This window comes from Sciurus carolinensis, chromosome 6 (assembly GCF_902686445.1).
Source record: "Sciurus carolinensis chromosome 6, mSciCar1.2, whole genome shotgun sequence".
NCBI classification, from domain to species: Eukaryota; Metazoa; Chordata; class Mammalia; order Rodentia; family Sciuridae; genus Sciurus; species Sciurus carolinensis.
The window spans coordinates 68,491,723-68,514,491 of record NC_062218.1 but is presented as its reverse complement, the minus strand read 5'-3'; the positions used below and the strand labels follow the sequence as shown (position 1 = coordinate 68,514,491).

The following is a 22,769-nucleotide window of genomic DNA, read 5'->3' as shown; positions in this document are numbered from 1 at the left end:
TCATATATTTCAAAAATACCTTCTTCCACTAAGTTGTGTCATATTGTTTACCTATATGTCACCAAATATCTTTTTAGGACAATTACAAATGGATAGTAAAATAATTAATAAATATTAATTCCTCAATAAACTTAAAACTACTCCAGAGATGGCTAATGTATGTTTCTTACTATAGAGAGCAATTTTTTTAAGAGTCACATAATGGTCATTGATCAAGTCACTTTGTGACTTATCTCTGTGCTAAAACCCTCTACAATACTGAAGTGATGAGAGGCCACATAATAATTAGGTTCCACCAAAAAACATTCATTAGAATGAACACTGGTGGTGGGAGGAAAAATCAATGAACTTAGCATGGGGGAGACAAAAGGGAACCACACATCCTTTTAATTTCACTTAAATGAAAGGAGAAATTATGCAAGTTAAAGGTTGCAGCAATCAAAAAATTGAACAACAACAAACAATGAGATAGAGGAAAGAAATGTATTTTCATGTTTCAATTATTTAACTGCTTCAGTGTTCTTAATCATGTTGTCTATCTGTAAAGAACTATATTACTTTTATATAATAAGCCTTAATTAAACATAGAAACAATATTACATGCTTACATAGTCCATCCATAAAATTTGAACAAGAAAACAGAAATGAGTAATGAAAGGCATAAAATGTGAAATTTCAAACTTTATTAAATATCTTTGAAAATAAAATTAACAGACTGCACTATAAAATTGTTTGAAAACTTGTTCAGTACAGGAAGTCAAAATGTTAACAAACCACCAAAGAATATACTAGTTTAATATCACATTTCTGTCACATTAAATTCCATTAGCTAAAAAACAAATGGTATAAATACTGAATTTACTATCAATGACAACTATAAATATGAAACTGGAGTTTTCATTTAAAAATGTGCTGACTCTAAAGTAAACAGTTAATTTTTTTCTAACCAGTTTTATATATTTAAGACATTCTTTTATTCTTTCAATCAAAATAGACCAGCATTAACACATTGCCGTGGTTTGTAGCCATGTTTTACCTCTTCACCCTAAAATAAGAACTGTCATACAATTTCACCACCACAGTTAGCCTGACATATCTTCTTCCACTCCTACACTGCAACAACCAATCAACTACTGATTTCTCTCACACAGAAATGTATGGCTTAAATAGATACCATAATGAATATTACAAATATTACCCTTGATATTTCTTTATTTTACAGTAATCCTTACATTAACACTTTTTATTGTCATAAAAGACAAATAAAAAAACTGCAAATGTAAATTCAACTTGACTGAATAAAACAAAATTTTACAATGTATTTTAATTATAAAATGGTTAAATAATTATCAATATTACATGCTTAGTTTGCCCCTAAAATTTGAACAGAAATGATTACTGAAAGGCATAAAACATGAAAGAAATTTTGGAGAAGTATATCATAAATTAGAAGATACAAATAGCATGTAAAGTAACAAAAATATTTAAAGTAAAATATCACAACATAACTCTAAAAATGACTTCAAAACTATAGCAAGTTTTTTAAAATGTTTTAATAAAATACTTTAGAAGAGTATTTAAACTTTGCTCCATTAGTAAAACAATTCTAAATGTTTTTACTTTATACCTGCAATGTTCCAACTACAATTTAAGGGTTATCAGCATTGTTAAAAGATTATCAACAAAGATTTAAAAAATTAAAATTATATTTTATAAAATAGTCAAAATCCTATATATGGTTTTCACCCTTGCATTATAAAGTTTTAAGCTATAGTTCTGTTTTGTTCCAAATATAGTACATGCTCATTGGAATTCAAACTACATAAGTGGATGAAGTAGAAAGAAAACTCCGGGACCACAATCCAACACAAACTTTTGATCCAGCAACCTGCTTCCTCTGCCTCCCAATATTTCCCTGGGGTCCCAAGAGGAGATCCATGTTAAAGGTACTAGTCATATTTTATATTAAGAGATTATTTCAGAATTCTGACCAAGTTCAAGTATTAAGACTCACATGGTAATCAGAATTAGTTGGGTAACCACTAATTTCTTTATTTATAACAATTATGGAAAATAGCATTAAATGTTACAATTCTGCATATAAACTTGAGTACCACTACAAGTAAAAGTAACTAGTTTTATGCATATCTATTGAAGAAACTATAATTTGAAGTGTCACTGAGGACTAAAGAACAGCATATTATTTAAATTTTACATTTTAAAAATTTGTTTTTAATATTACCTGTCCCAGTCCATGCTGACTGACCATCAGTAAGTGTAAGAACAAAACCAGATCCTAGTGTTTTCTCCCAAGACACTTGCAGAAAATGAATGATATTGGCTTCAGAGGCAAGACAGATTTTGCTTACTTTTCTCTCCATTTCTGATTACCTGTTATGAAAGATAAAATTAGTATTTTTAAAATAAACTTTATTTATCAAATGGTGATGTTTTCTATGCTAGTCCCTTGGCAATATAAATGCCAAGAAAATAAGTAAAACCAAAAAAAAAACATATAATAGAGTCAATCATGAACTCAATAAATCATACTCTTGTTCAATATCAAATCATGGTTTTAACAAATGAGAAATACAGAATACCACAAATGGCAAAAGATTAGCCCAAGTAATGAAGCTAAGTAAAAATTACCATCTCAACAATATGAAAAGTAGATTTCACTTTTTCCTTTCCCAAGAATCAAGTCTCTTTCTCTTTCTCTATTAAGAAAGGAAGAAAGGAAGAAAGAAAGAAAGAGAAAGAGTGAGTGAGTCACCAGAACTTGTGTGAAAGACCTGGAAGTAATCTTAACAATTATAATGTAACCATAATTAGTAAGGAGGAAGTCTGTCTGGAGGAAAAAAAAGAAGGGTAAAAATAAATCATAGGAAAAGAAAATCTCAAAACTAAACAGTTGCCTTCTCTAAGTTGTGACCAGGGTCAGTTACACTGTTCCCTGAGACAAGAACACCTTGTAATAGACACATGCATGGGTAATACAAAACTATCATAGCCCGAGGCCAATAAATTTTCATTTATTTATTTATTTATTTGTTTATTTATTTATTTATTTATTTTAGACAGAAATAAAAGTACTGTTGAGGCAGGCCCCAAATGACTATAATCAGGTCCCTAGCTGAGGCTTCCAGCAGGCTGTATTGTCTTCAGTGTGTGACTAAGGCCATGAATCAGTTGTTATGGTTAGGGTCAGAAACACTCAGTATATGTACTCAGGGTCATGATCATTTGCTTGTGAACATGTGGCCACTTAGGTGACCTGTTGGCAGTGTGCCTTCTTTGGCCTGCATATAAAAAGGTCTATGGAAAAGGCTGGGGTGGGGGTGGGAGGTCTAAATGAAACCCACTGGAGCAAAATGGAACTAGCTGTGGGCTAAATCAAGCTGGAGGCTGGAGGCTGTTGCCACCTCTGAATAAAGCATGTCTACTAGCCTAACTGTATCTTGTATCTTCTTCCACCTGCAGGGATCCCAAATTTGTTTCCTAGGTCTGAGCCCCCCACTCAACAACATGTAATAACAATACAACTTGATGAATTTTATAATTGAACAAATGCATGTAAGGCAGGACCCATATCAAGAAGCAGAATTAATTCTCACATTCTCTCTCCATCTCTACCTCCCCAAAACTTCTTTAATGAAGATTAGAATTTTGAATGTTTTTGTACTTTATGAAATTTAAAATAATTTTACAGCATCTTCTATTTTGTGCCTGGCTTCTTTTGCTTGACATTATGTTTGAGAGATTCATCCATTTTGTTTCTAAGAGTTGTATATCATTCTCAAAGCTGTAGTTTTCCATTATGAATATAGAAAACCTTATTGATCCAATATCCAGTGATAGGCATTTGGTAGATTAGTTTGACTATTACAAATAGTACTGCCATAAACATTCTGGCAAATACCTATGCATTACTGTTTGGTATATCCCCATGTTGGAATGCTGGATCAGAGGATATGCTTACATGGAGACAACCAACAATTTTCTAAAAGGGCTTATCAATTTAAAATCAATATATGAAAATTCCAGTTGCTTCAAATCCTTCATTTCAACTATCCTGGTAGATATGTAGTAGTATTACATAGGTTTTAATTCATATTTCCCTAATGAATAATGGATAATGAGCCCTTTTCATATATTTATTAGACATTTAAATATACTAGATTGTGAAGTATCTATTCAATCTTGCCGATGTTTTTTATTCAGTTTTCATTTTCTTACTATTATTAATCTGTTTTTAAAATATTTTTGTTGGATTGTTTTTTTAATTTGAATATTTTGAATGAATTCTTTTATAGATATATGTTTTGTATCTTCCCCCACTCTGAGCTACCACGTTACTCATAATGGTAGTTTATAAGTGAAAAGAAGCTCTTAATTATAATTTAGTACATTTTCATCATTTTTTTTAACCCAAGGCAACTAAGCTATATCCCCAAATCTTTTATTATTGTATTTTGAGACAAGGTTTCACTAAATTGCCCAGTTTAGCACTTCACAAAGCAAGGCTAAATTACTATAAAGAGCATGAGGAATTCAAATAAAATCCCAACATGAAAGAAAAAAAATCTAAAATTAAGAGTATAAGACCCCTTCAAATCAATAAATTAGCAATCATCCTAACTTCTATCCGAAGTTTATTTGAAAAACAATTTATTCTTACCAATGAAAAACAAATTGCAAAATAACACTTGTAGACTCCTCAATTAAGCATGTAAAATATTTAAATGTGTATACCTGACATCATAATCAATGAATTTAAATATATATATTTGAAAGACTTCATTCAAAATTTTTTCCTACAATGAAGTCCTCTTTGCCCAGATGTGCTTATACGGGGATTACCTTATTCACTTGTAAATATTTCCTTTTAGATCGATATTTCAATATACTTAACATTCAAAAAATTATTCACATGCTCTGTAAGCTTTCAATTACTGTAAAATATGTGCTATTGCTTTTCAATACCAATCACTGAAAATCACATATAGTTAGAGGCTCACATAATTTTAATGGGCTCAAAACTCTTAATTGCTTTTAGGAGCTAAGGTTACAAAGAATACTAAAAAAACATTTTTTGCCTGTACAGTATTTATATGCAAACCCACACACACATGCAGATGTGTGTGACACTTACCTGGGTCATTTCTTTTCAAACATGCCTCAAGAACCAGAGCTATTTTAACATTAACTTTGTGAAAGCAAAATACAGCACTTTAAATTATTTTAAAACAGTAATTGGTTTCGTTACTATTTTTTAACCAAATTTGGAACAAGTAACAAATTTCTAATAATAGCAAAATTCATTTAAAATTTAATATTACAGATGCCTGTCAGTCACTCATTCTACCTTCACAGTAATATAAAGGGTTTTAATTTCCATAATGTTAAAAGACAACTGGAGAACAAGTTCGTTTCAAAAATATCTCCAAATTATTCACTTTTCAAATGTTTTTCAATTTTTTGATTTATTCTAGGTACCCACCACAAAATTAAGATTTTTATTTTAAAGAGTCTATTATTTCAGTACACTCACATTTGGAATTTGGATGCTAATTATAAACCAAATTTAACTACTTCACATATTAATCACTCACATGTGACAACTCAATATCCACAGTATTTTTTGCCTCAGTAGTCTCAGAAATTTTTCTTTAAATGAAGTTGTCTTAATTTCCTAAAAGTATATACTACTTGAACCGGTTTTTGTTTTGTTGTTTTTGTTTTTGTTTTTGTTTTTAAGCACCAAGGGTGCTTAACCACTGAGACACATCCCCAGTCATTTTTATTTATTTTGAGATGGTCTCACAAAGTCGCTTAGGGCCTTGCTAAATTGCTGAGACTGGCTTTGAACTTGCCGTCCTCCTTCCTCGCCTCCCCATCCCCGGGGAATACAAATACACACACACACACACACACACACACACACACACACACACACATCTTTTAAGATTCAGGAAGAAAAAATCAACCATCTCTTTGCTCTCACCAACCCTGTAAATGTCAATAGCTATAATTTTTTGCCCTGAGACTACTTAAAGAAAGGAGGTGGAATCCTCTTCAGAGGGACTGATTGATTACGGCTATTGAGAAAGCCTGAGTTTTGTTTTCTAAGGGCACTAAAGTTCATGGTAGTATCAGTACCCCTCCCAGTCAGAGCCAAGGATCTAAGACAAGACTGCAGGTGGAAAGTTTGGGTCCCACCCCAATTTGTACATCAGTAGCTTTATTTAGAGCTCAGAACAGTTGAGAATTGAGGAGCTTATCTTTAGTACTTTGTGTCTTTGATACTTGGCCTCTCTCAGAAGAGAAATAAGTTGCTGGCTGGTATGCAACTGATGTGATCTTCAGTCTGAACAAATACCATTCACAGTAGCTTCTGAATAAACAAGACACTTTTTAAATTAGTTTACAAAGAATTTTGTATGCCCTTTTGGATGCTGATAAGGAACAGTGCAGAAGCCAACTCTTAGGTCACCTCAAGATAGTTACAACACTATATCATTGATAACACCATTTTGAACTTGAACTTCTTTTATTTTCCATTAGAGTTAGTTATGGCTTCTTTTCAAGCTGCTTGGGCTGCAGGTGTTCAAACTTCTGCAACTCTGCCAAAGACTTGTACTTACAGATCAAAAAGGGATAAATGCCTGTTTCTAATGAAGCAATTAACTTAAGTGTCCCTTGTTGAGAGGAGTAGACTGATACCTAAAGTGAGTTCAGAATAAAGATTAGCACACAGCACAAACTGTTAATAGTCTGTAATTAGAATCCTGGTCACATCATTCTGTATGACCTATTTTAAGAAAGAGAGAGAGAGAAAATGTAATTGCAAGACCAAAGTATGGTCACAGGATTTTCAAAAATCCTATCATATTATAAAATTCAAAGGCAGGAATATATATATATATACATATATATATATGTGTGTGTGTGTGTGTGTGTATATATAAATAAATATGGGAAAATATATATAGTTGTTAGATAAAAGAAAGGTTGATAAAACAATCACAACACTATTTACTTTTGAAAAGACAACCATCATACAATTATTCAAGAAAACAAAATGCAAAGAAAAAGACTATTATCTATGCTTTGTTTTTTAAAGTACAAATCATTTTTAATTTTTTTGTCAGAATTCCCGCACTGAAGTTTTTTTAACTTAATAATTTATTCCAAGCATTTCCATTATTAATAGCAAGAGTTCACTAAAGACTTACTAAAGAGTAAGATTTTAAAAAACCAATTTACTGTATTTCCAAAGCAACAAAACACAATAAACAAAACAATAACACAAAGCAAATTGCTTATTTCCAAAGGAACAAACATATCAAGCAACCTTGTATAGAAAAAGTACTTTCCTGAGATATTTTCAAATTAAAATTTTCTGAATTTTAAAGATAAACACTTTACAGTATTATTAAATACCACCTAATGATGTCAGGAATGATTCCATTCTAATTTCAAAATGAAAGTAAGGTAACCAACCACTTGTCCAGGTTTGCCTGGAATTTGCCCTGTTTTATAACTGAAAGTTCCATGTTCTAGAAAATCAAATCAGCTGATCACCCCCAGGGAGTAAAATACAGTTAACAACTGTTAACACAATCTTGTTCAAAAACTTGAACTATACAGCTGACACTCAAGAAAGACATTACTTTGATGCTTCAAGAATATAACATTAGAACTATAAATCTAAAAAATAAGGCATCTTTGCCATCAGTCTATTCTCAATTACCTCTCATGACTGTGGAATGCCAAAGGCTCCCATTACAAATACATTATTGATCACCTCCTCTGCCTATCCCTTACTAACACCATTAATAATCTTTAGTTTCAGCAATTTATTAAATTTCTTCCTCTGCATTTTTTTCTTTTCTTTTACTCTAGAAATGTGAAAAAGCAATAAAATGACCTAATGTTTGAATGAATTTCTTCCACTGAATTGAAGATCTGGATGAAGGATGTCCTTAAAATTGGACCTGAAGTTCTAAGACTATGACTTCCTTCATATTCATCAAAAGGCTGCTCTCAATTACAAATAACTCAAGAAAAAATGAGAGTACACTTCTCATTTTATAAATTTTCTAGACTATCACAGGAACATTTCAGTTTCATATAAGAATGACGCTTAATAGAACAAAACAGGATTATGAAATATAGAATTAACTAAGCAACAGCCTTTTTTCAATGAGAACTTTGTAATTATTTCTTAAGCCTCAAAAGTTTTTTTTTTTTTTTTTTTTTTTTTTGCGGTGCTGGGGATTGAACCCAGGGCCTTGTGCTTAAGAGGCAAGCACTCTACCAACTGAGCTATCTCCCCAGCCCTCAAAAGTTTTTATACCTCTCTAATGTTTTAATTTCAGAAGAAAGTAAGCATCATGAAATACCATCAGCTAAGCACATATAGTTTTTCTCCTACTCGAAAAATGTGTTAACTGAGAACTGAAATGTAACTAAAAGTGCTTGTATGGAAAAGGAACAAGACTTGCACTGTACATTTTCCTCCCACTCACAGACCCACCATTTATTTACAATTGTACCATTTATCTGCCTACTTATAAATGAAAACAAGAGCCTGAATGACAAGACTAGGGTTCAAGACAAATGGGAGTTAATCTGGGGATGGGGCTGATCCTATAACATAGTCTCAATTGTCAACACTATATAATTCAATATACAAATATACTTGGAATCATGAAATTGCCAATGTTTAAAAATTTTTAACATAAAAACTGCAGTTTCATATTGTTCAAATAATAGTTAAGAGTTTTAAACAGCATATGAGTATTTATCCTACTTGGATAAGTAATTAAATATTTATTTCCCAGATTGCAATTTGTAAGCCATTTTCAACCACATACCCCTGAACATATTTCAGACAACTAGTGGAAGAATCAAGAAATAAGCAAAAGATTATATTTTGAGTTCCCTGGAGTGATGCATTCTTAAACTGAAAAACTTTGTACCTAAACTTCAAACCAAGCCCTCTTCTCTTTAGCAAAAGTGCAAGTTCTAATTATTTCCATATAGATCAGGTATAAACCCATAAGCATGCATCATATGAGGGGTGGAGTGAGGCAGTCTGGAAAACTATTAAGTGATCTTATAATACCCCGGTATCTACTACAAAATAGACTGTCAGCAAGGGAAAGTATTGACCCTTTGCTGGTCTGCCATTCTAATTATGAAAGAAATTGACAAATCTCTATTTTTTTATGCAGAAGTCACCTGGCTTAATACATTTTGGTTTACTGTTTTAAAAAACACTGTTGTGTACAAGTATAATAAATTTGGTCTTTGCCCTGGTTCCTGACATAGAATTCTAAAACCCTTGGAATTTCCTGAAGGATAGAAATGACTTTTTATTCTTCATGAATTCTTTTGAACCACACCTGAGTTTATGCTATTAGGTGACTTAAGACTTGGTCCCCTGAAAAGCCTCAGATAGGGAGTTGGTCACCAGGAAGACAAAATGATTAGAGAGCTGCAACTTTCAGTCCTCCTCCACCCCTCAGCCCATTCCCACTCCCAACTCTGATATTGGATGTTGAGTTCTATAAACTCTTGAACAAGGAGATATGAAGAGTTGCCAGATTGATAAATATATCTGGATGTGGGAGGGTACAGCACCTAGGGGCATGGAAAGCTCTTTGCTCTTATACCTATGACCTTACATCTGGCACTCCTCCACTGTACCCTTTATACTAATCCAATAAAGATATACATGTATAGTGTGAGTTTGTTTGTTTGTGTGTGTGTGTGTGTGTGTGTGTGTGTGCGCGCACGCACATATGTTTTCTTGAGGTCTGTAAGCCATTCAGCAAATTACCAGACCTGTAAAGGAGGTTCACGGGACTTACAGACAGCTGGTCAGAAATACAGGAGTCCTGGGACTTGCAATTCAGATCTGAAGCAAGGGCAGTCTTGAGTCTAATTCTATTAACCTGTGGGACCTGATACCAATACTACAGAGAAGACATCAGTACTGAATTGTTGGACATTCACTTGGTACTGGAGAATGACAGAACTGGTTGTTTGTGCTAGAAAATACCTCAGAGTGATGACAATTTTACTCCAAATTTTAAAGACATCAATTTGAAACCTCTACTGGGTCTGAAATCCTTTGTCCTGAAGTCCTTAGTACAGGGTATCTTTACCTGACAAATCTAATGCTTTTCATTGTCACTGGCTAAAAGACCAAGTTGTTTCTCACGAATTGACTCCTTTTTCACTTTTTTTGTTATTTTTAGTTATACATAACATAATGTATTTTGACATATCACACATACGTGGAGCATAACGTCCCATTCTTGTGGTTGTACATGATGTGGAGTTACACCAGTCGTGTATTCATACATGAACATAGGAAAGTTATGTCCAATTCATTCTACTGTCTTTCCCAGTCCCATCTACCCTCCCTTCCCCGCATTCTCCACCAGACCCACCCCAAACCAGTGAACCTCCACCCCTCACCCCTATTGTTAGTCAGCACCCACATATCAGAGAGAACATTCTGCCTTTAGGTTTTTGGGGATTGGCTTAGTTCACTTGGCATGATATTCTCCAGTGCCAACCATTTACTGGCAAATGCCGTAATTTCATTCTTCTTTATGGCTGAGTAATATTCCCTTGGATATATGTACCACATTTTCTTTATTCATTCATCTATTGAAGGGCCACCAGATTGGTTCCATAGCTAAGCTATTGTGAGTTGAGTGGCTATAAACATCAATGTGGCCAAGTCACTATAGTATGCTGATTTTAAGTCCTCTGGGTATAAACTGAGGAGTGGGATAACTGGGTCAAATGGTAGTTCCATTCCAAGTTTCGTGAGCAACCTCCATACTGCTTTCCAGAGAGTTTGTACCAATTTGCAGTCCCACCAGCCATGTATGAGTGTACCTTTTTCCCCACATCTTTACCAACATTTATTGTTACTTGTATTCTTGATAATTGCCATTCTGACTGGAGTGAGATGAAATCTCAGTGTTGTTTCAATTTGTATTTCTCTAATTACTAGTGACTTTTGACAATGCAACTAATCAGGCATAAATACTTACTTAAATCCTGCCAGATGCAAGGTACTATGCCAGGTATTAAGAATATTATAAAATAATATTGTACACGAATAAAAAAGATATATCTTCTGATCTCAAAACATTTTTTGCTCTCATAATGACAGTCAAATAATCATATTACAACACTCTGGTGAGAGACAAAACAGGGTAATAAAAGGTGACAGGAGAAACCAGATGAGTCATACCTGGACTGAAAACTCATAGAAAGCTTTCAGGAGAAAGGGAGTCTAAGACTTAAAGGATGAATAGGAAGGGTTCTAAATCCATCATTGCTATTGCCTTTTGCTTATGCTATTCCACATCCTGAAATATCCACCACCAGTCCACAGCTGTCGAAATCTACTCATCTTTTCAAGGCTTGAAACAGTTTTTGATCTGCCAACAAGGTGTCAATCATCTTATTCCTTCAAGAAACTGGGGAGGAAGGTGCTCTGGAGTTGTATAATACGGAGTGGATATAAGGATAATTACTCAGAAAGTCTCTGCTAGTTTTCTCTTAAACAGGAAGGGTTGAAGTATGCATACTGAATCACTCAGCAGGAAGCAAAGAGTACGTAGGCAGTACTCTTTGAAATGGAACGTTGATAACTTCGGAATTCCAATACCAGTTTCTTGGACTCCCTTGCTTTGGTCTCCACACCATTTGAATGAACAGTTGGATCTCAAAAATGAATACCCCAAAGTATGGCACTTTAGCATGCTATGTCATTTGAACTGAAGGATAGTGGAAGAACCTCAGAAGTCAATTTTCTTTCTATCCTTCTCCTTCCCTTCTTTCTTGGCTTTCCTTTCTCTCCAAAGGCAGGTCACAGAAAGTAGAAGTCATAGAAACTAGAACCACTATTCCTCCCCGCAAAATCAGCCATAAAACCTAGAAATATTACTCTAAGCTTCCTCGACCTTTCCGTGTAAGAGCTGGCCAAACAGAAATTCTCTAACTGATCCTGCCCCATATCTCAGAGGAAGAAAGGTTGAACTAGAAATCAAGAAGAATCTAGGCAGACAGATCTTTCTAAGTTCTCCCTTCTCAGTCTATTAGCTCAGATAATAACTTTAGTCCAAACATGTATCGACATATATTGCTTTTCAAAGTATACAGTCCAATAGTTTCTATACTAATAGAAAGAATTAATGGAATCCCTAGCAAAACATCCTTACCATTGATGTGTTCATTATGAGGTCAAAATGAGAAAACATAAATATAGCCAGATTGAGAAGGGCTGGAAGTACATGCAAATCTAGCCTACCCAAAATATTCCATAGAAGGAAAGTTCAACTCTGGATGGATTCTATATAAATCTCATAGTTGATCTCAATTGCTGGCTCTCAGCCTTCTCTGCAAATTTTCTCACTTTACTATCAAGGTAATAGAACTATTGCTACCTTTTTTCTTTCAATGTTCTCCATCTTGCTTGACCTGTGAACAAATTAAAACAATGTATAACACAGATCTCAACCTTGAGTTGATGTAGAATCTAGAATTTCCCATGTTGGGACTTCAAATATTACAGGCATAGTTCTTTACATAAGATTATTATAATGTATTCCTATATATCTGTTTTATTTTATTCTAACAATGGAATTTTCAAAGTATACAGCCTAATAGTTCTCATACTAATGGAAAGAATTAATGGAATCCCAAACAAAAATATTTTTTGAATTTTTATATGGCTCAGGAAACTATAGGAACTCCTAACAATGTTTTTTCAAAACTAAAGAGGTGAAGAATTACTAAAGTAATTACTGATTTACGGCCAAAAAAATGTCAATAAATTCAAGTATTTTCCTCCCCTTCTCTGGCTTTTCTTTCCTATAATAACTCTCGAAACCAAACTTAATGTACTTTGCAACATAAATAGAAAAAACTCATAACATTAGTTTAAATGTGTTCTTGATAAAACTCATAAAATTCTCTCTAGACCACTACCTATGAAATAGTCATGCAAAAAAAATTCAATATGAATTTAATAACAACTGCTGAGGTAGGAGGATAGCAAGTGGAAAGTCAGCCTCAGCAATTCAGCAAGGTCCTAAGAACTTAGTAACACCCTGTCTCAAAATAAAAATATAAAAAGGGTTGGAGATGTGGCTTAGTGGTTAAGGGTCCCTAGATTTAATTCCTGGTGTGTGTGTGAGTATGTATATGTGTATATGTGTGTACGTGTGTGTGTGTATAAAATTGGTTGTACTTAATTTTTTCTTAACATCAAAATGCATGAAAAATTAATGTAACAAAAAATTCAATGAGCCACTTTATGTATATCCTTAATCACAACATATAATACAGTAATTATAGCATGTAATACTCAAAAGTAAAAAAAGCAGTAAGAATATTGATATTTTCCATATTTTCCATCTTGTAGCATATAATTAGAATCATGCAATCTTATACATTTGATACGACATTGCAATACAAATTAAATACATATTACCTAGTCCCTGGCACATAACCAATAAATGGTCCTAACTCAAACAGCTGAATTCATTTAATTTATGCATTTAATCTGTACTAATACTTTTCCTTTTCACTGCCTTAAAAAAACACAGGATCCCAACTGGTTAAATCAATAATGTTAGCTATCACTAAGTACTGGTCACACAATGTCATCAGTGCCATGGTCCATGTCCACAGCATGTTAGTTTGAAAGTGCTCATTCACTCAATTTTTATAGAGAATTCGCTAATTTTGCTATCCAATGCAGACTCTTTTTTCACTGTAGCAACAAACCTTTGAATGACTCCCACCTCTGTCATTCTTAGCCCACAGGTTTGGAACAGACTGACTCTGGTTCCAGAGGTAGAACAGAGACCTAAACTAAACCAACATTCTATCCTATTAAATAAAGGATCAGTGATAATTCAGACAGGCACATGATTCAAGTTATGAACTAAGACCAATGAAGCTCAATTTCAAGGCTTCTATTTACATTATAAAGGACAGAGATTCTTCCCTATTTATTTGATGTTATGATGCTGTGAGTTTAGAGCTTTTAAGAACAAAATCAACACATTAGAAAACAGAATTGAGAGGTAGACAATAGCTCAGACCTGATTTTAGGTTCACCAGAACACAGACCTTACCATGAATGTTTTAATTATGAGGCCAAGGAATTCCAATTTGCTTAAGCTTCCTTGTGTCATCAGGTTTAGGAAAAAGACAGATATCAATGTAAATCCTCACTACTATTCATTATGTGAACGTTAGGAAATGACATAATTCTACCTCAATTATCTCAAGTACCTCAAAAAAATTATTAAGTAAAATACATATCATCAGTGGTATAAGTTGTACACTTTGGGAAACAATATATTAAGTTCATATTTAACAAGTGAAAAGTTTTTCATTTTCAGCTTAATATACTTACAGTCTTACCTTATCAAAAACACCTTAGATTCTGAAAACACAATTTTATATTATCACTACAGAATAAATAACTGGTTCAAGGAGACCAGTGAGAATATTTTGCATATGGCCCATAAATATCTATTCAAACACAGATATAAGTCTTGCTTACATAGAAAAAAGGGTGCTCCAAATTTTTAAAAGTCACCAATTAAGAAGTCTAATATTTGCACCTTAAAATTCAGCAACTTATCTCAGAATACTGGCAAATTCTCTTTGAAGGAAGGAGCTAGTAAATTTACATTTTAAAACTACTTTTTCTGTTTTTGACCAATAAAACTGAGAAAAGGTTTCCTTTTATAAACTATAAGCAAATTTGTTTTTTCATGTTTATAGAAACAAACGTAGATTCTGACATTATATGATCTCAATTGTATTTTTCTTCCTTTTCTTAATTTCTTATTTTTTTTTTCCTTGGGGTACTGGGGATTGAACCCAGGGTACTCCGTAATTGAGCTACATCTCCAACCCTTTTTTCTTTTTAAACTTACCTCTACATTGTAAAGGCTATTTATGCTAAGCCCACATCATTCTTAATGGAGAAAAACTGAAAGCATTCCCTTTAAAAATTGGAACAAGACAGGGATGTCCTCTTTTACCACTTCTATTCAACCTTGTCCTTGAAATACTAGCCAGAGCAATTAGACAGACTAAGGAAATTAAAGGGATACAAATAGGAAAAGAGGAACTCAAGCTGTCACTGTTTGCTAATGACATGATTCTCTATTTAGAGGATCCAAAAAACTCCTCCAGAAAAGTTCTCATAAATGAATTCAGCAAAATAGCAGGATATAAAATCAACACCCATAAATTTGAAACATTTTTATACATAAGAGATGAAACATCTGAAAGGGAAATGAGGAAAACAACTCCTGTTTGCAATAGCCTCAAAAAAAAAAAAAAAATACTTGGGAATCAATCTAACCAAAGAGGTGAAATATCTCTACAATGAAACTACAACACTGAAGAAACTGAAGAAGATCTTAGAAGATGGAAAGATCTCCCATGTTCTTGGTTAGGCAGAATTAATTAATATTATCAAAATGGTCATACTTCCAAAGGCGCTATACAGATTTAATGCAATTCCAATTAAAATTCCTATGACATTTCTCATAGAAACAGAAAAAGCAATTATGAAATTCATCTGGAAAAATAAAAGATTCAGTATAGCCAAAGCAATCCTGGGTAGGAAGAGTAATGCAGGAGGTATCACAATACCAGACCTTAAACTCTACTATAGAGCAATAGTAACAAAAATGGCATGGTATTGGCACCAAAATAGACAGGTAGACCAATGGTACAGGATAACCTTTTTTTTGAACCTAGGGCCTCACACATACTAGACAAGTGCTATGCCACTGAGCTGCATTTCCACCACTCCCACACCTTTTTGTATTTTAAGACAGGGTTTCACTAAGTAACAAAAGTTTGCTTCTGTAGTCCTCCTGACTCAACCTCTGGACATGCTGACATTATAGGTATGTGCTACCATGCCCAGTTTCAAGTTATTTTTCATTCATTCTTCACAATACAAATGTAATATCATGATGTGGCTAAATGATTAAATTACTATGTAAAAGCCATCAGAAAAGAAGCAATGAGAGCAAAAGTCCTGAAACCCAAAATGTATGATCTTCCAGGGCTATTTTAGGATTGTCATTCAAAGAATGTTAAGTTTAACCTTCTTCTAGACACCTGCAAAAGAGATGTACAATTGCTGGTGTGATTCCAGTTACTTGATATGAAAGCTACAAATGTTTAATTTGCATCCAATTGTTTTTTATTAAGTTACACTGATTTTCAAATGGGAATTAACAGTGTTCATCTGTGATATTCAATCAAACATATCAACTTTACTTACTCTTTTTTCCACAGGCTTTCTTCTAAGATATAGTTGTCAGATAATGAGAACCAAGACAGATTTCCTCATCACATCTAAAGGTCAGAAATTTGTTTCTCTCTTGCTATTTGCAAAGTTCTCAGCGCACAAACTTTTGGTTCTCAAAAGCAATATCTAAGTCATAACTTGAGCCAATTTCCCTACAAGAACAAAGTTAAAAAATGAGAAACTGTTTCCTAAACACAATGTCAAAGCAAGATTTCTTAATTTATAGGTGAGAATCACAGCAAAACTAATTTATAGTTACAAATAACAACTGTGCTGTCATTTTTAAAAACCACTTAAAATAACCCATATATGGAACTATATTAAACTATATAGTAAGAGCATCTACCAATAAATTGCCGAAGAAACATCACTGACTTCTAAAAATGTTTTTAGTTGTACATGGACACAATACATTTATTTTATTTATTTATTTTTATGTGGCGCTAAGTATTGAACCCAGTGCCTCAAACGTGCCAGGCAAGTGCTTCACCACTGAGCTACAACACAGTCCATCATCATAAACTTTTAAACTTCCAACTTTTTAAGTGTACTCAAATATAATCCTATTTTCTCTGAGCAGCTGTTCATTTGAACATGTTCTTTACTTATTGATAAACTCTCTTCAAGGCTAGGGCCACAACATTAACAGAAACTTCCAAATTCTGTGGTAAATATTGACACATCTCAGTATGTCAACATTTATACTGTCAAGACTTTGATAAGTTTCTTCAACATTGCTTGTACCTACTTCTTAGCTATTACTCATTTCTATTTCAATTGATGTCTTTCCTTATCCAATAATTTTTTTGTTCACTGCTCAGATAAAACCACAGATAAGCTAATAGCATACTCTTAGACAAGGCAGAATGCTATTTCAATATTTTGGTCACTTCTGTTGGGTTAGAAAAGTTCTGTAAGAGGCACACAAATTCAGGATACAACAGTCTCCTCCAAGCTTTTGATTACTTAATCCCAAGTCTAATCATCATTTCAATCCTATTATTAAGGTATTGAGCTGAAGCCAGCTCAAGATTCATAGAATTAAACTATCTCCTATTTTGTTAGTCTGGGTAAAGACAGATATAATACATAGGTGAAGGAGTCCTGGTGGGTTGATTATTTTAAATTAAAGGAACTTAGGAAACAGCAAATGATGTAAGAGGTTTTCCTTTGATATCTACTTGTCTGCTTAGAGTCTGGAAGAAGAAAACAATTACCTCTAGTTCTTTCTACAAGTTTCCATTAACTAAACTCACACCACAGGAAGAGAGACTGCAGTCTGTCAACACACCTGTACTGACTTTTTCCACACCATTGTTTTCTAGTTGGGTCCTAAAAAGGTTCACTAACAAATCATTGTGTTCTACAGGTCAGAGACTTGGTCTGAGGCCATCATATACTCCAAACCCAACCAGTCCACCTAAAAAATCATTTACTGTTCTGACTTTCCCTACTCTCCCTCTTCCCTATATAAAAAAAAGGGTATCTAAGTTTCTGAATCATTTGAGGCTGTAGAATAATCAAACTGATGTGCTTTCCCCGTGGCTATGAATTTTTCCCTTTTGCATTTTAATACATTTGAATGCCTCTTCTCCTTTTAAATCTTTGTCAGTTTTATACCAGCAAACTTTTAGAGGGCAAAGGAGAAATTTCCCTTTGTCCTTCTGCTGGTTTATAGGCTGCAGTAATGATAATGATATTCAGAGGGGACAGTTTGAATTCAGTACAAAGAATTGCTGCAAAGTCTGGTTCATTATCTAAGATTAAAGAGTGTTTCAAATGTGAAATGTGTTTACCTAATTTTTGTGCTAAGTGTCAGAAATCACATTAACATACTAATCAACCTTGAGAGCAACTGTCTGAATCAACCTTAAGATCAAATGTGTGTATCACTAGGATAAAAATCTTTGGAAAGTCTTATAAGCACCTTCAGATTTCTCAATGGTATAGAAGCAAGTCTACGATATAGTTAGTGGTAGTAGTGGAACCTAACAAAAACATGAATGACTAAAAAGCAGTTTTAAATTCTATCACGGATTTCTTCTTTTTGGCAAATCAAGTTTTAACAGTTTAGTTCTCCCCAAAGCAACCAATCGTCATCAATATTAGTAATTTGGGGATGGCAACTGTCCCTTGGTCAATGATTTCAGCCAATGTTTTAGATAAAAAGCACTAGATCACTTTCTTATCTGTGATAGCTGATTCACAAATGACAAAGGGGCAAATTATCATTTGGGCTATGAAATGTAATAGCTACTTCCTACCTGTATAAAAAGAATCTCTCTCTCTTATTTTAAAGACAGCCATCTGTTTTGTAGGAAACAAGGTAAAGCAAATAAAGCATTGATTTTATACTTAGAAATATCAGTTTGAAATCAGATCTTGACTGCTTCATAACTGAAAGTCTTTTGTCATGCCATTAATATATTAAAGCATTGTCTACCAGACAATCTCAGGTCTCTAGTGAGATAGAAACACCTAAACAGAAACATAATAAAAGCTAGTGAAGAGCAAAGGCCAGGTGAAAATGCCTCTAAAAAGTAGTGCTTGAGTCAGACAGACATTTTAAGGAAGGCTTCCTTAACTTACATCTAATATCAATCTTAAAGAAGAAATGGATAGGTCCAACGGCCTTAGGGGTAAAAGAAAAATAAGTAAGGGCATTCTAGAGTCTGTGTGATAAAGGCTTAGAGGCAAGAAATGATACAGAGTCGGGTGTGATGACACACCTGCAATTCCAGCAAATCAGGAGGATGAGGCAGCAGGAGTGTAAGTTCAAGTACAACTTCAGCAACTCAGTGAAACCCACATCAACTTAATGAAATTCTGTCTCAAAACTAAAAAAAATAAAATACAGATCTGGGGATTTTGATTAGTGGTAAAGTGCCCCCGAGTTAAATCACCAGTATAAAAAAAAAAAAAAAAGATCCTATTATAAATTTGAATACTCAGGTCAAGTTTATTCACACAACCAAAACCTAGTGAATATTTCTATACCTCAGAAAAATGTTTTGAATTTGGCTTAAAAAAAAAATCTCTACCTTCATGGGCTTTATATATTAACAGAAGATAAACAATTAAACATGCATGTAACAAATATGTAAAACACATAGTATACTGATAAGTACTATAGTAAAAGAAGAAAAAACAGGTTCAAGAAGACAAGACTACAGAGGCAGACCTACTAAGATAGAAGTAGGCCCAGGGAATTTAAGAAATAGGGTGGCCAGTATGGCAGGAAAAAGTAAGGGAGGGAGCAAATTCAAAGACATGAGGTTACAGAACAGATCATGAGTTCCTATAGGCCAATGTACAGCTGTTGACAAGTCAAATCAGGACTCATTAAGATTTTTAGACAAAGAAGTAATGTTAACTTCTTCTTCTAAAATAAACTTTATTTCTGAATTTACAAGAAAGTTGCAGAGTTCCCATATACCTCTCATACAATTTCCTTCAATGTACCAGTTTATAGTACCATGGTGAATGAATCGAAAATAGGAAACACACACTGATACATTGCTATTAACTAAACTCCAGACTTTATTTGGATTTCAATAGTTTTGTTTTATTTTGTTTTCATTAATGTCCCTTCTCTGTTCCACAATCTAATCTAGGGTAACACATTATCTTTAGAGTCCTACACTTTAATGCAATTTTTGACATATTTAAAAAGTGTAATTCTGGCTAGTCTATGAGAATAAACTGTGATTAAATAAAACAGCATTACTATAATCCAAGAAAGAAATAATGGTGGCTAACAACAGAAGTTCAAGCATAAGATGATCAGGGCATTAATGGCTGCAACAGTAGTAAACTGTTGAATTCTAGGTATATTTTATAAAGGAAGCCAACAAAATTTGCAAGGATTTTGATGAAATATAAAAGAAAGGATTCAAGGATAACTTCAGAACAACTGATTGTATAGGATTGCCATCAATTGAGAAGAGAAAGGAAAAATTTGGAGGGAAAGGAGTTCAATTTGGGACAGTTGAAATCTTATAAATACACAAATGATGATGCAGAGGTAGACAACTGGATATATAATTCTAGAGTTCAGAAAGAGAAGGGACTAAGGATATGAATGTGGAAGCTTCTGATAAACAAATGATTAAGTTAAAAGACTTGATAATATCACAAGGAAAGAAAAGGGAAAAGAAGGGGACCAAAGATTGAGCTGTAGAGCACTTCAAAAATAAAATGTTTGGAAGAATAGAAGAGTCACCATAACAGACAGAGGAGGAATCAAAGAGGTAGAAAGAAAACCAAGAAAATATGGTCCTGGAAATCAAGTGAAGAGAACATATCACAGAGAAGGGAGTGATCAATTGTGTCCAAGGTTACTGATAAGTCAATTATGGTGATGTCTGAGAACCACCAACACCCAGGTCACTGGTGACACTAATGAGAGAATTTTGTGGCAGCATAGAAGCAATAGCCATATGGGAGTGAGCTTTAAGAAATAGACAGAAAGGCTGGGTTGTAGCTCAGTGGTAAGAGTGCTTGCCTGGCATATGTGAGGCACTGGGTTCAATCCTCAGCACCACATAAAAATTTAAAAATAAAGGTATTGTGTCCATCTACAACTTAAAAAAATATTTTTAAAAAACGAACAGAAAAAGAGAAATTGGGACATGGAGCATAGAGAAAGCTTTAGAGAATTTTTGTTGTAGAAAAGAGCAAACAAATGGAAAAATGCTAAAAGAAGTATATCTACCCACCAAACCCCCAATTCTTATTACTGGGAATTGAACCAGGGCTACCTGCATATCAGGCAAGTGCTCAAGCACTGAGCTACATTCTTATCCTTTTTTTGTTTTTGTTTTTGTTTTTTTCAATTCGATTTTGAGACAGGGTCTCACTAATTAACTTGTGATCCTCCTGCCTTAACCTCTCAAGTAGCCTGAATTACAAGTATATCTCAGAAAACCTTGCAAGGCAAAAACAGCATTTTGTAAGGTGAAAAAAATACGTGCAGATCAAACAAAACTTTTATAGGCACTCTTACAGGTGGTAATCCAAGATGCATAGGAGAAAAGGATAAAAAGGGGAGGTGGGACACAAAGACAAACACTCAAACACAAAGAACCTCAACTTAGGCTATGGAGTCTATTTGAAGATCAGAGAAAGCAAGCAAAATCACTGTCATTTAATATATGTGAATATCAAGAATGAAAAAAGATAACTAATGTGAGAGTATCAACACAATAATTAAAACTAGGTACTAAGTAAAAAGAAAATGGGAAGAAAGTGGCCTAGTGGTATAAAAACAATATCAATTTAATGCAAAACCCTTTTATTATGTGTCTAACATGCAATTCAGTCATTCTTCCAAAATTATTCCTCCACTCAGAGGGCTTTTATTTCAGTAAAGAAGTAAGTCATTCACACAATAATAAACAACACTTAGGGCTAGGTAAGTAGGTAGCTGAGCAGTAAAGGGCTTGCCTAGCATAAACAAGGTCCAGGGTTCCAACACCAGTACTGTAAAAATAATAAATAAAAGGATAACCAACACAATCTGTGTACTTGCTGTATGCTAAATATTTGGCTAAATGGTTTCACTTGTATTAATTCATTTAATCCTCACAACTCTGAGAAAGCTTGTGTACCATCTCCATAGAAAAATAAAAATATGTACTATTTTTACATACGATCCTGGGGAAACCATGAAAACCAAAATTGAAAATACACTTCTAGGTATAGGAGAATCAATTAATTTTTGAGCAGAGGAATGATGAAGTCAAATTTTCTTGTTATTAAGAAAATGATCCAAGATGATTTGAATAGAGAATCCACAGCAGGGCTGCCAGAAAGATTACTTTGGGGCACTGATATAAGTTAGTACTTAAAAATAATTCATCAACAGTAAAAACCAAAAGCAGGGTGTCTACTAACTTAATGATCATGGGGCTTAATTACCACCTCCCAAAAGATTTCACCACGTCAGATTAACTTTGTTATTTTATATGAATGCAATAAACATTATACATATGTTCAGTCTCATCCATTGGCACCCGAGATCCTCCACAGATAACTTTAAAATAACGGGCAAATGTTGTTCTCTATTATTTTGAAGCTGTGGTACATAAAAATCGATTGCCTAAAATTAATAATAACCCATAAATACTCCTTACTGGTACTCTATACAGGAAGTCTGAAGCATATAGCTTCATACAGAAGTATCACCCTGAAGTGTCATATGATCATGATCAATCTTCACATAAAAGACATATTGTGGTGTAAAAACAAAAAACAAACTTTGTGTATAGTAGCAAACAACAGTTACCAAAATAGTAGTCACATAAAACAGAAACGCGGATCTTCTATTCATGATGTTGCCCTAAATATTAAAGAATCCCTTAATCAACACCTCATGAGCTTC

At 33.6% G+C, this 22,769-nt stretch overlaps 1 protein-coding gene across 3 annotated transcripts in view; it reads right to left on the bottom strand.

The window, feature by feature from the left end:
• The window catches only part of Xrcc4 (X-ray repair cross complementing 4), a 278,220-nt gene that overhangs the window by 254,419 nt on the left and 1,032 nt on the right, over positions 1-22,769 (bottom strand). For 2 of the 3 annotated variants that reach the window (XM_047556341.1, XM_047556339.1), the window contains exons 1-2: positions 16,361-16,539; positions 2,243-2,391 (exon numbers count right to left, since the gene is read on the bottom strand). In XM_047556341.1, the coding sequence (XP_047412297.1) occupies positions 2,243-2,381 (139 nt within the window). In that variant the 5' untranslated portion in view covers positions 2,382-2,391; positions 16,361-16,539. Of the gene's footprint in view, positions 1-2,242; positions 2,392-16,360; positions 16,540-22,769 lie in introns of those variants that run through there. The other variant, XM_047556340.1, reaches the window with a different exon arrangement.